The sequence below is a fragment of the Trichechus manatus genome, unplaced genomic scaffold (genome assembly GCF_000243295.1).
Source record: "Trichechus manatus latirostris isolate Lorelei unplaced genomic scaffold, TriManLat1.0 scaffold00206, whole genome shotgun sequence".
Taxonomy (NCBI): domain Eukaryota; kingdom Metazoa; phylum Chordata; class Mammalia; order Sirenia; family Trichechidae; genus Trichechus; species Trichechus manatus.
The window spans coordinates 3075499-3091948 of record NW_004444142.1 but is presented as its reverse complement, the minus strand read 5'-3'; the positions used below and the strand labels follow the sequence as shown (position 1 = coordinate 3091948).

The window sequence follows — 16450 nt, the reverse complement described above, 5'->3', positions numbered from 1 at the left end:
CAATAAGGCCTTTTTTCCCTTGGAAAAAAATCACTGGCAATATTTCGAAATTTTAATGAGAGGCAATGAACTTCTAGCTGCCAATAGGTATGTGATAAACAGGAAAAACGTTCTCTTCTGCCAAATCCCTCACTGCCATTTGTAAAGAAGTTTACTTCCAGAATACTGGACAGATGAAAAGTGTTCAATCAGCTGCTTTTATCTAGAAGTATGAACTGAATGCCATCTGTCTTTATGGGCATCATTTTAGATAAGATCCCATGCATTTTAATCCCTGTCCTTCACTCACTGCTTTGCCAGATATGATTCACTTTCATATCTACCTCACCTTCTTCTCATGGCAACTAAGTGATAATTATTACCACCCTTTTTGAGTTGAGAAAGTGAGGCTCAGAAAGCCCTGACTCGGCCCATCACTCTGCTTCTTTTGCTGACACTTTTAAATCCTTCAGAGCTTGTTAGAAACCTTCAGGTCTTAGCTTAAACTGATGCCTCAGAGAGGCCTTCTCATATACCCTCATAGACCCTGTAGTCTTCCTTCATAGCATTATTACAGTGATGATAATATAGTTAGTATAATGTCTGACTCCTTTCCTGCTCTCAGCTTTGCGAAGGCAGGAACTATGTCTGCTTCACTTACCATTGCATCCCCAGCACCTTGCATGATGCCTAGCATGTGGTAGGCGCTCAACATATTGTAGTACTATACATGTGCTGATTTATGAAGTGTTTCTGAGTCACAACCAGATACTGGTCACATGAGTGTATATATGTACAAAGTCATCAAGCATACCTTTAAGATTTGTACATTTTAATGAATGTAAACTATACCTCAATAAAGAATTGTGAAAAAGGTATCAATATAAAAATTTACCCCAAATAATGAAATAAAACCAAATTAAATATTTTCAACCTCCTAGAGACTTAAACCAAGCATTACGAATAGACAACTCTTTCCCAAACAGTCTAAGCTAGACAGTTTCCATAAGCCAAGTCTGTCAGGCTATTGCTTGGGTTTCTGAAACTCAGATCACAAAAAATAACTAAAGCCCAGACTGAAAGTCCATCTGTCCCAAAATGATGATTCACAACAGGGGCATTTGGCATTTGGGCGGTATGTTACTCTATTTCAGCTGTGGTTTCACACCTTTCATTGTAGACATCCCCCAGTATTTTTGTAAATAATTCAGCAGTAACAGTGATTAAAATCCCAGACTCTAAATTCTTATCCATTCCACCACTAAAAACAAAAAACACAACATGGTACAGATCTTAAAATTTTTTCATATTTAAAAATAAGTCCCACTGCTGTCTATACCCAAATAATCCCAAATTCTTGATTGAATGATACTTCTGGGTCTACATTCCTAATTTTAAATCCTGTGGTTGCCTGCACTCTCTCAAGATTTGCTGCAGAGTATAAAAATAATTCCACAATAGCAAAGCAAATTCACCAGTGAGATTTTCTTCTCACTGAAGTAGAAACACCAGGCAAATGATAAATCTGTTAGATTACAATTACATTAATATTGTCCAATTTATAATCCACAACTTCATAATATATAAGTGTCTGAATTATTTGTACAAATTCCCTCTTTTTATACTACCTATGGAGAAGTCCTGGAGCCCTGGTGGAGCAGTGGTTAAGACCTTAGCAGCTGCTAACCAAAAGGTTAACAGTTCAAAACCACCAGCAGCTCCCAGGAAACCTTATGCGACAGTTCTACTCTGTCCTATAGGGTTGCTATGAGTCAGAATCGACTCGCAACAGGTTTGGTTTGGGTTTTTATGAGGAAGTTCTACTCTGTCACATGGGGTCACTCTGGGTCAGAATTGACAGCATCCAACAACAACAACATACTATCAGTAGTTTCTGTCTTCATGGTGATTAGTTCAGCCTCATACACTTGGCACATCTCAATGAAATACTGATACATTGACTGGCTTAGGTATTAAATACAAAAAGAGGCCCTTGAAATGCAGATGACACCAACATTAAACAAACAAGCTTGAGGCAGAATCACAAAATATTCTCAACCTGATTGCCAGGAGACCAAAAATATGGCACACAAAAGGGAAGTTTGATGTCTGGACCACAGGTTTAGCCTTGGCAAATCAGATGAGCCAAGCTTCTCCATCCAGTACAATTCAGTCATGCTCATCTGCTCATACTTTACAGTTGTTTATCAAATAGGAGTTGTGGTGGGAAACATGCAACACTGATTATTTAAAACCCATACCCACGTGGGCACACATACACACAAACTATGTATTTATGACTTCAGAAACCTTGTAAAAAAACAAAATGTTAGAATGTAATAACTGGAAATGCATGATGAAATTTCAGTGAAATGAGCCTATCATCAGGCAAGATTACTGTGAAAATGTTAATTGCACAGGCTGTTGTTGTTGGAAAATAAGAGAACTGTTTGCTCTCTTCACTGGCATTAACCAGATTTTCCTCCCCCATTGTTACTGCAAGACCAGAAAAAGACACTACTTCAAGCTGAATCCTTTCCTGCAAAATCCACAAGCCAATCAGTGATGTTTCACATGCAACGTATCTATTTCTGCATTATGTCTTCCAAATGCAGACATTTGAGAAATATAAATCTTGTCACAGTAAGGTCCAAAGGAAACATTTGATTTTTTTTTTTTATTGTTGTAATTAAATGAGGTTTACATTTCAAGTTAGTCTCCCATACAGTATTTTTTTTCAACATACATTGTTATGAGACACCAACCGCTCACCCCATTCTGTGACAGCACACTCCCCCACTCCGCCCCTGATTCCCCATGAACCATTCAACCAGCTCCTCTCTCTGCCTTCCCCTCTCACCTCTAGACAGAAGCCACCCCTTTGGTTTCTTATATCTACTTGTCTAAGAGGCACATTCTTCACAAGTATCACTTTATGTCCCACAGTCCAGTCCAATCCCTGTTTGAAGAGTTGGCCTCGGAAATTGTTTTAGTTCTGGGGTGATGGAGAGACCAGGGGCCATGCTTTCTGGGGCACCTCCAGTCTTAGTCGGACCATTAAGTCTGGTCTTCTTACTAGAATTTGAGTTCTGCATCCCATCATTCTACTGCTCCATCAGGGACCCTCTGTTGTGTTCCCTGTCAGGACGTTCATTGGTGGTAGCCGGGCACCATCTAATTCTTCTGGTCTCAGGCTGATGAAGTCTCTGGTTTATGTGGCCCATTCTGTCTCTTGGGCCAATACTTACCTTGTGTCTTTGGTGTTCTTCGTTCTCCTTTACTCCAAGTGGTTGGGACCAATTGATGCATCTTAGATGGCCGCTTGCAAGCTTTTAAGACCCCAGGCGCCACTCACCAAAGGAGGATGCAGAACATTTTCTTAATAAGGTTTGTTATGCCAATTGACATAGATGTCCCCTGAAAGCATGGTCTCCAGCTCTGTATCCCTGCTACTCTGTCTCTCAAAGTATTTGATTGTATTGAGGAAACTTCTTAGCTTTGGTTTAGTCCAGTTGTGCTGGCTTCCCCTGTAGTGTGTGCTGTCCTTCCCTTCACCTAAGATCATTCTTATCTACTATCTAGTTAGTGAATACCCTCACCCTCTCGCCCCACCCCTGAGGAAACATTTGATTTGAAGTCAAATCTTCACTGATCATTCTAGGCTAAAATAAATCATAGGAAAAAAAAAACCTTTTTAAATTGCACCACCAGGTTAAATGCATATTCTGTTATGTAATTTCCATATCATAGTTTCCTGTTAGAACTTAAAGTTAACTTGTTAACTATTAGATGTGTATACTCCACCTAGGATATGAAACTATAGCTGTGTACTTTGTTCCTGATGAGTTATATGTTGTCTTAACCACTAACAGTAAATACTTGTACTATTTGTATAAGGTACATTTTCTGATTTTGTTTCATTATATTTTAGAGAGAATAATCATTGGTTTCTTATTTTGAGCCATTAAAGGCAAATAGAAAACAGAGTCTCTTCAGTTCCTAGTATAATTTTATGTGAAACGGATACTACTTTGATGCTAATTCTTTGGATAATAGTATAACACCTTGAAGCTTTTCTAATATTTTTGTCAGAAGAATATATACTTATGTATTTTTCCTTTTCCACAACTCTTCAAAAAAAGGAAGAGTAACAACTCAGAAAAGCAGAGTGAGAATGGGTGCACAACTCAAAGAATGTAATCAATGTCACTAAATTGTACATGTAGAAACAGTTGAATTGGTGTGTGTTTTGCTGTGTATATTCTCAACAATGACAAAATTTTAAAAATATTCTGAAACAAAAATAAAATATTAGGGCCAAATAATCTGATTCCCTTTTTTTCCTTTCCCCATTTGCTTTTAAAGCAATAATTACAATACCATAAAAGATTTTTTTGAATAAAAGTTTTACTCTTGAAAATGTGGACAATGGAAGGAACATCCAGGGGCTTCCCACTAGATGGAAGGGAGGGTGCAGAGAAACAGGTTGATTATAAACATTCTGTACCACAACCATAACACAACCATGACCATAACAACCAACCACAAAATCCCCATAAGCATTATTGTTCATGCAGGGTTATCATGCAGGATCAGCAAGACATCCACATAATATGATAATTTATTCTCCACCACCCTCATCTTCGAGTAAAACTGTTGGGGGAAATGGAACCAAGACTCTGCAAATAAGTGTGACATCTTCCTTATTTAGTTAGTGAGGTCCCATATCCTAGCTAATGTTTTTGTTTTTTTTAATTGAAGCGCTATAGATGCCTTGGGGCCCTGGTGGTGCAGTGGTTAAGGGCTCAGGCTGCTAACCAAAAGATCAGCAGTTGGAATCCACCAGCCACTCCTTGGAAACCCGATGAGGCAGTTCTACTCTACCCTGTAGGGTCGCTATGAGTCGGAATCAACTTGATGGCAACAGGGTTTATAGATGCCTCAGAAGGAAAATCCTCCTAAATGTTTTCATAATGTTGATCAGGCTTATAAGATTTTAAAAGCCAGGAAAGAAAGTAAAGTATAAGCCATCGTGTGGTAAATTTTAGAGAGGCAACCAAGACAAGTTATACCAAATGTAATAATCATAGTAATAAATTCAATAATGGGTATATTTTTCTAGATTATGTACACATTACGATTGGACATATCCAGGCAAAATATATGAGCTGCTAAATTGGGATTGAATTTGGTGATTTATATGATAAATTGTCGTTCTGTTAGTCCATTCATTTAACATTGTCTTCTGTCTAGTCTTCTGTCCCAAATTGCATTATGATTAAAACCTATTGCCATCGAGTCAATTCCAGCTTATAGCGACCCTATAGGACAGAGTAGAACTGCCCCGTACAGTTTCCAAGGATCGCCTGGTGGATTCAAAAACAGCTGACCTTTTGGTTAGCAGCTATAGCTCTTAACCACTACACCACCAGAGTTTCTAGCATAGACCAAGAAAACAGAGTGTTGAGAACCCTGTGGACTAGAAGTAGCAATACTCAATTTTAATCTAATATCTATAAATAAGATATTAAATGGAAAATATGTGATTATAGGTATTTAAATGGCAAAAACAGACTCATGGGAAAGATGGTAGTGTGGTGGGACGTCACTGTATTTGCCAAGTGAGTTAGAACACTAGGCAAATCTTTTATCATACAGGATTCTATTCAAGCAGTCTCTAAAGTAAAAGAGAACTCCTAAACTATAGAACACCTCGGCGCAGAGACATACTGGGATGCATCAAGATGTTTCTTTATGAGGAAAATAATCTCAGCCTTCTGAATCATATCAGGAGGGGGAAAAAAAAGACTGAAGGAGAAACCACAACCTTTATGTTGCATATCTAACAATGATGTCTTGAGATCCTGAGGATGCTCCTTGTCAGTTATTTATGAATGGCAGCAAGTAGATAACGAGCTCAAGGTGATGGTTGAAAAGATCTTTGCTTGGGCAAAAGGATTGTAGCTATACTGCTGGTTTTAATCTAAGATAAAATCATATGCATTTATTTTCTCTTAATTGTGCTTAATATATATTTTGATGAAATTCTAAGACATGTTCACTGACAAGTGTATGATATGAATTCAGTAGTCCTACTATACTTAGGAATACATTATGCTGCCCTTCAGTTAATGAATGGAATCTTAGAAACAATAGGCAAGGCATGTCAGTTTATGGCTAACTCAAAGATAAGGTTTGAAGGTTTGTTTTCTGCGTCTGGATCTCATTTTGAACTATTGTCTTATTGGGGGAAAAAAACTGTGTTTTCACTGACTATTATTTTTATTTATTATGTATGATGAAATACATGTTTTAAGGACTGTCGTGTTTCTAGTAATGTGTTCTTTACAAATAAGATGAGTCGTTAGAACAGTCCAGTGGTTAAAACTCTAATTGTGTAACTTATTTTCATAGGAAACTTACAGAGACTCATCTGGAAACTATTCCCAGTCATGCATTTTCAAATCTGCCCAATATTTCCAGGATGTAAGTAATTCTTTCAAATATCAAAATAGTTTGCAACTGTGACATGTTATTTTCTAATTGTCACATGTGCTCTATTAAAAATGTTTTGTTATCTATTATACTTGCTATAAGTCAATGTACACTTTTAAAGTATGTGAAAGTACAAGATGTTTATTTGATTTTGCTACATTTCCACTCCTTAGTTCCTAAATGATTTTTTTAACCTAAAGCAAATTTAAATTCTTTTGGTCTTGAGAATTTTACAGTCCTCAACATATTTTAATATATCTTGGGATGAAAACTTTAGCTAGGAATCTCTTCTGTAAACAGATTTATTTATCTATCTCTGATCTATGAATTTTAGTAACCAATTCTTGATTTACCTTTCACCACTAATACAAAAGTTTAAATTTGTCATAATTGTAGTCAACGATTTCTGACTTCTCTCATAAAAGAGAAAGGAAATAAAAGAAAATAATTAGGAATAATTCTAAACCTTAGAAGACTGAATTGCTATCCACTCAGAGCGGAGGGAAAAAGGATTTCTCCGTTGGGTTGACAAAGAGCACATCTATATATGAGGTGAATCAAGTCTCTACTTCATTTAATTTATTGTGACAGGCAATGCAGATCATTTAGGCACACCAAATCACATACAACCAGGAGCAGCCTGTGCAGTTTCTGGGTAAATTTACTCATTTCATGACCATTTATTGAGTTTCTGCTGTGTCATTTCACTGGTTTCTCAATCAGGCATGATTTTACCTCCCAGAGGCATTTGTCAATGTCTGCAGATACTTCCGGTTGTCACAACTGGAGGGGGCACTACTGGCATCTAGTGAGTAGAGGCCAGAGATGCTGCTAAGCATCCCACAATGCACAGAACAATGCCCCCCATAACAAGTTTTCCAGTACAAAATCTCAATAGTGCAAGGCTGAGAAATCATTCTAACTGAACCTCTCTACAATTCTGGATGTTGCCTTCCATTTTTAAATTCTTGTCTCCTTTGGTTTCATTCTTATTGCTCTTTCATCCCTCTTTGTCATATCTTACACTGAGTACTCTTCTTCAGTTTCCTTCTTCATATCCCAGTTTATTTTATTTTACTTTATTTTTGCCAATTCCTCAAATACCAGTACTTTCTTTGTTAATTTTGTCTTAATTCCTATATACCCTACTCTCCTTGAATGAACTCTTACGGCTTCACTCTTACCTAATGCAGTTAATTCATAAACTAATATCTCTAGCCCTGACTCGTTCCTACAATTCAAAATCCATGGAAATCCATTGCCATAGAGTCGATTCCAACTTAGAGTGACCCTATAGGACAGAGGAGAACTGTCCCATAGAGTTTCCAAGAAGCATCTGGTGGATTCAAACTGCCAGTCTTTTGGGTAGCTGCCATAACACTTAACCACTGTGCCACCAGGGCTCCCAACTCGGGACTGCATTGTAAACTTCCTTCTGAAAATCACCACTTTGATGTTCCACAGGCATTTCAAACTCAACAAATCCAAAATAAACACATGATTTTCCTCCTAAACTCCTTCTCCTTTTAACAGCACCACCATTTAGTGCCCTATAAACTAAAGACCTCAATCACCTTTAGCTCCTCTCTTTCCCTCATCTCTCTTATACAGTTGCCTATTTGGTGTCTCCGCTTGGATGTTCCAATAGCTTGGCTATTACTTCATTCATTCAACAAATATTTATTGAGTCCTACTTTATGCCTGGCATTATGCTAGATGCTCCTTAGACAACAGTGGACAACACTCATGAAGACTTCAGTTTCATTCCTGAGGGAGTGATGAGTGTCATGATGTGAGAAGTTATCAGAAGCTGTGCGAACTCATATGAGAGACACATGACCTGGGCGGTATGATCAGGGAAGTCTTCCTGAAGGAAATGATACCTAGCTTGAGATCTGCATTATCAAGGCAAAAAGTTGGTGGGAAAAATAGTTCCAAGCAGGAGGGAAAAGTCTGGGCTGTTTGAGAAATTGAAGTAAGTTTGTTAAGGCTGGAGCTTCGGATAGGAGGGGAAGGTGGTAGCAAAAAATAAGACCAGTGGTAAGCAAGATTCAGAGTCTTTTGAGTCATGTGAAGGAATTTGAAGCCTTCCCTAAGGACAAGGTAGAGCCACTGTATGGTTTTAAGCAGGCCAGAGTGACGTGATCAGATTGTTATTTTAGAAGCATTCCTTTGACTGTACTGTGGAGAGTAGATTGAAGAGGATTATGGCTGGAGACCAGAAACTAGTGAGGAGGCTGAATAATGATGGTTGAGTGGGGGGTAAAGAAAAAGTGGTGAGATTTGAGAAATAAATAAGAGATAATTGACAAACTTGATATTTGATTGATTTGCAGGATGAGGGAGATGGAAAAGAATTGCATCCAGGATTCTGGCTAGGACGACTGTGTGGTGACGAGGGCATTTGCTGAGATAGAGCAGCATTTTTTGTGGATCTGCTGTGGATGAGTAGAGGGTATATTAGGAGTTCATTCGTAGTATTGGAGGTGCCTTTTAGGCTTCAAGCAGATAAGTCCAATAGACATTAGGACATATGCATAATTTCTCATTCATTCATTCAACAAATATATACTCAGTCTCTGCGATGTGTCAATCACTGTCCTCGGAGTTAAGAAAACAACCAGGGAGTAAAGTGAACAAAGATCTCTGCCCCTGAGGAGCTTCCACTTAAATGGAAGAGATAGACAATGAACCATAAACATAATAAATATGTAAGTTATATACTAATTCAGAAGGTAATAATGGATATGGAAAAAGTAAAACACAGTAAGGAAGACTGGAAATGCTGGGTGTGTGGGGAGCACCCAGGGGAGAGATTTGGGTGGAGATTGAGACTTGAGAGTCATAGGCAGATGTAACTGGGACCACTGGAAGGTGTCAGTAAAGAGGGGGAAGTTGGAGAGTGTAAAAAGAACAATTTTGAAAGCATGAGTTCCTTGAGGAGACATGAGGGGATGGAATCCAAAAAGAAGGGAATGACCTTCTACAGGCAGATGGTCACCTTCTGCATTATAACAGGAAAGTAGCAAAAGATGGGGCAGATGCAGGTCAGTTAGTAGATTTGTTGGTGGCAAATTGAAGGAATTCCCATATAAAAAGTTATCTCTTAAGAGTACCCCCCACGTGTCCGTCAGTTTGTCCTACTGTGGGGGCTTGCATGTTGCTGGGATACTGGAAACTATGCCACCAGTATTCAGATACCAGCAGGGTCACCCATGGTGGACAGGTTTCAGCTGAGCTTCCAGACTATGACAGACTAGGAAGAATGACCTGGCAGTCTACTTTTGAAAAGAATTATCCAGTGAAAACCTTATGAATAACACTGTCTAATATAGTGCCAGAAGATGAGCCCCTCAGGTTGGAAGGCGCTCAAAAGACAACTGGGGAAAAGCTGCCTCCTCAAAGTAGAGTCAACCTTAATGACATGGATAGAGTCAAGCTTTCGAGACCTTCATTTGCTGATGTGGCAGAACTCAAAATGAGAAGAAACAGCTGCAAACATCCATTAATAATCAGAACATGGAATGTATGAAGTATGAATCTAGGAAAATTGGAAATCGTCAAAAATGAAATGGAACACATAAACATTGATATCTTGGGCATTAGTGAGCTGAAATGGACTGGTATTGGCCATTTGGAATCGGACAATCAAATGGTCTACTATGCCAGGAATGACAACTTGAAGAAGAATGGCATTGCATTCATCATCAAAAAGAACATTTCAATGTCATTAACACCACACACAAGTAAAATTTTGCTGAAGATGATTCAAAAGTTGCTGAAGCAGTATATCGACAGAGAACTGCCAGAAATTCCGGCTGTATTCAGAAGAGGACGTGGAACCAGGGATATCATTGCTGATGTCAGATGGATCCTGGCAGAGAATACCAGAAAGATGTTTACCTGTGTTTTATTGACTATGCAAAGGCATTCAACTGTGTGGATCATAACAAATTATAGAAAACATTGTGGAGAAAGGGAATTCCAGAATACTTAATTGTGCTCATGAGAAGCCTGTACATAAATCAAGAGGCAGTCATTCTAACAGAACAAGGGGATACTGCATGGTTTATCATCAGGCAAAGTGTGTGTCAGGGTTGTATCCTTTCACCATACTTCTTCAATCTGTATGCTGAGCAAATAATCCAAGAAGGTGGACTGAATGAAGAAGAACGCAGCATCAGGATTGGAAGAAGACTCATTAACAACCTGCATTATGCAGATGACATGACCTTGCTTGCTGAAAGTGAAGAACACTTGAAGCACTTACTGATGAAGATCAAAGACCACAGCCTTCAGTATGGATTACAGCACAACATCAAGAAAACAAAATCCTCACAGCTGGACCAAATTGATTAAAATGCATTTGATTCCATTTTACTTGAATCCACAATCAACACCCATGGAAGCAGCAGTTGAGAAATCAAAAGACACATTGTATTGGGCAAATTGGCTGCAAAAGACCTCTTTAAAGTGTCGAAAAGCAAAGACGTCACCTTGAAGACTAAGACTCGCCTGACCCAAGCCATGGTGTTTTCAATCGCCTCAATGCATGCGAAAGTTGGGCGATGAATAAGGAAGACCGAAGAAGAATTGACGTCTTTGAATTATGGTGTTGGCAAAGAATATTGAATATACCATGGCCTGCCAAAAGAACAGACAAATCTGTCTTGGAAGAAGTACAAGCAGAATGCTCCTTAGAAGCAAGGATGGCGAGACTACGTCTCATATACTTTGGACATGTTGTCAGGAGGGACCAGTCTCTGGAGAAGGACATCATACTTGGTAAAATAGAAGGTCAGCGAAGAAGAGGAAGACCCTCAAAGAGATGGATTGACACAGTGGCTGCAAACAATGGGCCCAAACATAACAACAATTTTAAGGATGGTGCAGGACCGGGCAGTGTTTCATTCTGTGGTACATAGGGTCGCCATGAGTCAGAACTGACTCGACAGCACCTAACAACAACAACAACAACAACATTAAGATTACAGGCAGAGGTGACAGGGTTAGAAATTGGATGAGAAGGTTTCAACTAAATGTGGAGGGAAATAAGAGAGGGAGGGTTGACAGATACACAAGATATCCAGGCAGATTTAAAGGTGAGTTGAGCCTTCTTCCAAGGAGATGCTAGATGCTCTAGCCTGGGTTAAGTGTTCCCTGAATCCCATCAGAGCCCTTATCAATCCAGTTTGTTATCTGTTTATCCGTCTGTATCTCCCACTACACTGTGAGTTCCTCGAAAGTAGGGAATGGGTCAGTTTTGTCAATGTCCAGAAGAATGTCTAAATGTTCAATAGATATTTCTTAAAGTGAAAGCACATACTCATGAATGAGTAATAGTTAAAGAGGTGGTATGTCTATGGGAAGGGAGAAATCACCAGGATGACCTTAGGTAGGATTGCCTGCCACAGTTCAAATTCCCACTTGTTATTCTGGCATAATTATTAATAGCATCCCAATTTCACTCACAAAAATATCCTAGTTTGGATGATAAATAATATGGTCAGCCTAGTGGTCATATGAGATTTACATGCTAAGAAGAAATTTGAGGAAGAGGTGAGGTCTGATTTTTTCCTGGTTATAAAAAAGGAGTAAGTAATCAGAGAATCACTACTTCCACTTCACTGAATAAATACTTCCTACATATTGTCTTTACAACCAAGCTATAGCACCCTTCTAAGAATGTCATTAGGTGGAGAAACTGGAACTCCAGTCCTTATAATGTGAGCTGAATTGACTATTCTTCTAAAACCTTGAGAAATACTCACACTTCTAAACTAAGAAATTCAGGAGACGGTTTGAAGCAATAGATATGCAAAGTTAGGGAGACAAGATGTTGTTGATAGGTGCCGTTGTGTCAGTTCTGACTCATAGCGACCCTATATACAACAGAAGGAAACACTGCTGGTCCTGCGCCATGCTCACAATCACTGTTATGCTTGAGCCCATTGTTGCAGCCACTGTGTCAATCCATCTCCTTGAGGGTCTTCCTCGTTTTCACTGACCCTGTACTTTACCAAGCATGATGTCCTTCTCCAGGGACTGATCCCTGCCGACAACATATCCAAAGTATGAGAGACGTAGTCTCGCCATCTTTGGTGAAAGGTTACAACTCTGATGCACATTTTTCCTGACTTTAAACCGTGCAGTATCCCCTTGTTCTGTTCGAATGACTGCCTCATTTATATCAAGAAAAGTCTTGAAGGAATATGCAATGACAAGTTCTTGGAATGTTCCATTAGAGGAATTTGGATTTGTCTTCATCCTCTCTGAAACTACATTTCTAATCCCATGCCATTAAATAGTCTATTAAAGATGCCCTCTTATTAATTTTTATGTTTTTTCCTAAGGCCTTGCATTTTCTGCTACTTTGAATAATTCATCTATTCATTCGTTTATTCATTCATTCACTTAACATATATTTATTGAAAGTGTACTACATGCAAGCACTATGAAAGGCACTCAAGATTCAATGATCAGCAAACGCAGAAACAGTTTTCTATTTCAGAGAACTTACAGTCTAGTGAGTAAGACAACATAAATCAAATATACAAACAATTAGAAAATCACAAAATTATAATTAATGAAAGGAGAAGTTTATGGTGCTAAGAGGATATATTACGAGGAATCTGACCTAGGGGAGCTTCTGAAGGAAGTGACATTTGAATGAGATCTGAAGAATGAGTAGGACTTATGGTGTTGGGAAACTTCAGGCATTATGGGATGCAAAAAAAGTAGTAACTAATTTTACTATAAGGAGAAATCATGAGGAATATGGATGTTGCATGATCTGGAAAGCCCCTGACAAAGAAGTTACATCAAAATTAACACTATGTTTGAAATTCACAACCCTACTAACTTCCTACTTTGTCTTATATTTTTGTGATATTCAGCTACTTATCAATAGACGCAACTCTGCAGCGGCTGGAATCACATTCCTTCTACAATATGAGTAAAATGACTCACATGTAAGTACAATGGAAAGTGCAGCAGGGCTCCCAGCCATAGCCACCCATGACTGATGATTTTGCGGCTCCAGATGGCAGTGAGAACTGGTTTCTAGATCATGGGTCAAAACTTCTGTTTATGATCAAATTCTTAAGTTTTTGTCACTCTGAGTTTATGTTAATCTATCCTAATTACTTCTCAATTCCATGATTGGAAGCTGAAAGACAACGTTCGAAGTCCTCTACTTAAGCTATTATTTTATTCTATTACTATGGTGTCTGTACATTTTACTGGTGTATATGTCAGTGAGTCAATAGATATTTATTGAGTGCCTACCTAATGCCAGGGACTGTGCAAGATTATGAGGTATAAAAACAAACAGTTTTTTCCTTTATTAAGAATAGCTTAGTGATATTAGAATAGGAGGTGGTTAAAAACTCTGGCTCTGGAGTCGGTCACAGTAGGGTTCAAACCTTGCCTTCTCTGTCTACTCACTATTTAATCTTGGACAAATCATATAATCTTTCCTCTCTTCAGTTTCCTCATTTGTAAAATAAAGGTAATAAGTGTTCCAACTTCATATGGTAATTATAAATACTGAATGAGATAATGCATGTAAGCATTTAGCACAATGACTAGCATATACGAAACAGTCAATACACTTCATAAATAATTATTTGTTTTTTTAGTTCTCTAGTACATTACAACTTATAAAGAATTTTACATGTAATATCACATTTAATTCTTGTAAGAAGACACGTTATGGAATATTAACTTTATTTGATTAATGAAGAAAAAGAAACACCTATCATCAATAAATACTCAGTATGTTCTAGACACTATGCTAAGCATTTTGTGTAGTTTATTCAATTAACTCTCATTTAACCCTCAAAAAATAAACCTGTAAAGTAGGGATTATTATTTTCATTATTTATATGGGAAAAACACAACAGAGAGAGGCTAAATGTGTTTCCCTAGGTCACATAGTCACTAAGGGATAAGGCTAGATTTTTTAAATCATGACTGTCTGACTCAAAAATGTATGCCCTAAGCACTACATTATACTGCCTTCAACAATACTGTTGTCTCAATATCACATAAGATCAGTTATTATCTGAGAACAACTAGAAGAGCTGGACAAAAAAAAAAAAAATCTGCTTAAAGGTATTGGAAGGATATCAAGGCAGCAGGGACTTGAGGGGATAGAAGAAAGCCCCCAAAAGTAACCCTAACATTTTGATTATCTTCCCCTTGAGTATTTGCTGAATTGTAAGCAACAGCTGAGAGAATGAGGCTGAACAGAGGTTTAGGTACTCTCACAGGGTACAGAAATAAAAATTTGAGTTGAGAACACAACTAAGGAGGATGGTGCATAGTAAACACCTCAATATTTTAGCTAAGATCTCTAAAGAGCCTCATTCTAGGTGTATGGGATAACTAGAAATAGATCATACCTCATAAACACAGAAGCCTTATAAAGACTGAATTTTTTTTTAATTTGAATTAAAAAAAAAATACCAAGCATACAAAAAAAAAAAAAAAAACAAGAATTAATGGGAAAAAATCAAGAGGAAAAAAACAGAAAATGATCCACAGGAAATGCAGATATTGGAAATCCTTTAGATTTCAATCAGACAAAGACTTTAAAACAATGACTCGAAATGAGAAGGAACAGCTGCAAATATCCATTAATAACTGGAACGTGGAATATACAAAGTATGAATCTAGGAAAACTGGAAATCAACAAAAATTAAATGTAATGCATAAACATTGATATCCTAGGCATTCATGAGCTGAAATGGACTGGTATTGGCCATTTTGAATCGGACAATCATATGGTCTACTATCCCGGGAATAACAACTTGAAGAGGAACGGCATTGCACTTATCATCAGAAAGAACATTTCAAGATCTATCCTGAAGTACAACACTGTCAGTGATAGGATAATATCCATATGCCTACAAGGAAGACCAGTTAATATGACTATTATTCAAATTTACACACCAACCAGTAAGGTCTAAGATGGAGAAATTGAAGATTTTTACCAGCTTCTGCAACTGAAATTAATTGAACGTGCAATCAGGATGCATTGATAATTACTGGTGATTGGAATGCGAAAGTTGGAGACAAGGAAGAAGAATCTGTAGTTGGAAAATATGGCCTTGGTGACAGAAATGTTGCCGGAGATCACATGATAGAATTTTGCAAGACCAACAAGTTCTTCATTGCAAATACCATTTTTTAACAACCTAAACAGTGACTATCCATATGGACCTCGCCCGATGGCATACACAGGAATCAAATTGACTACATCTGTGGAAAGAGATGATGGAAAAGCTCTATATCATCAGTCAGAACAAGGCCAGGGGCTGACTGCAGAACAGACCATCAACTGCTCATATTCAAGTTCAAGTGAAACTGAAGAAAATTAGAACAAGTCCACGAGAGCCAAAGTATGACCTTAAGTATATCCCACCTGAATTTAGAGACCATCTCAAGAACAGATTTGACACATTGAACACTAATGACCGAAGACCAGATGAGTTATGGAATGACATCAAGGACAACATACATGAAGAAAGCAAGAGGTCATTAAAAACAAGAAAGAAAGAAAAGACCAAAATGGATGTCAGAAAGGACTCTCTTGCTCTTGAACGTCAAGTAGCTAAAGCAAAAGGAAGAAATGATGACTTAAAAGAACTGAACAGAAGATTTCAAAGGGTAGCTCGAGAAGACAAAGTAAAGTATTATGATGACATGTGCAAAGAGCTGGAGAAAGAAAATCAAAAGGAAGAACACACTCGACATTTCTCAAGCTGAAAGAACTGAAGAAAAAATTCAAGTCTCAAGTTGGAATAGTGAAGGATTCTATGTGGAAAATATTAAATGATGCAGGAAGAATCAAAAGAAGAAAGGAAGGAATACACAGAGTCATTATACCAAAAAGAATTGGTCGATGTTCAGCCATTTCAAGAGGTAGCATATGATCAGGAACTGATGGTACTGAAGGAAGAAGTCCAAGCTG

General features: G+C 37.9%; 1 protein-coding gene across 2 annotated transcripts in view; it reads left to right on the top strand.

Annotated features, from left to right (window-relative positions):
- TSHR (thyroid stimulating hormone receptor) overlaps positions 1-16450 on the top strand; it is a 173284-nt gene that overhangs the window by 86734 nt on the left and 70100 nt on the right. For both annotated transcript variants that reach the window (XM_004388084.1, XM_004388085.1), the window contains exons 2-3: positions 6394-6465; positions 13371-13445. In XM_004388084.1, the coding sequence (XP_004388141.1) occupies positions 6394-6465; positions 13371-13445 (147 nt within the window). The remainder of the gene's footprint in view (positions 1-6393; positions 6466-13370; positions 13446-16450) is intronic.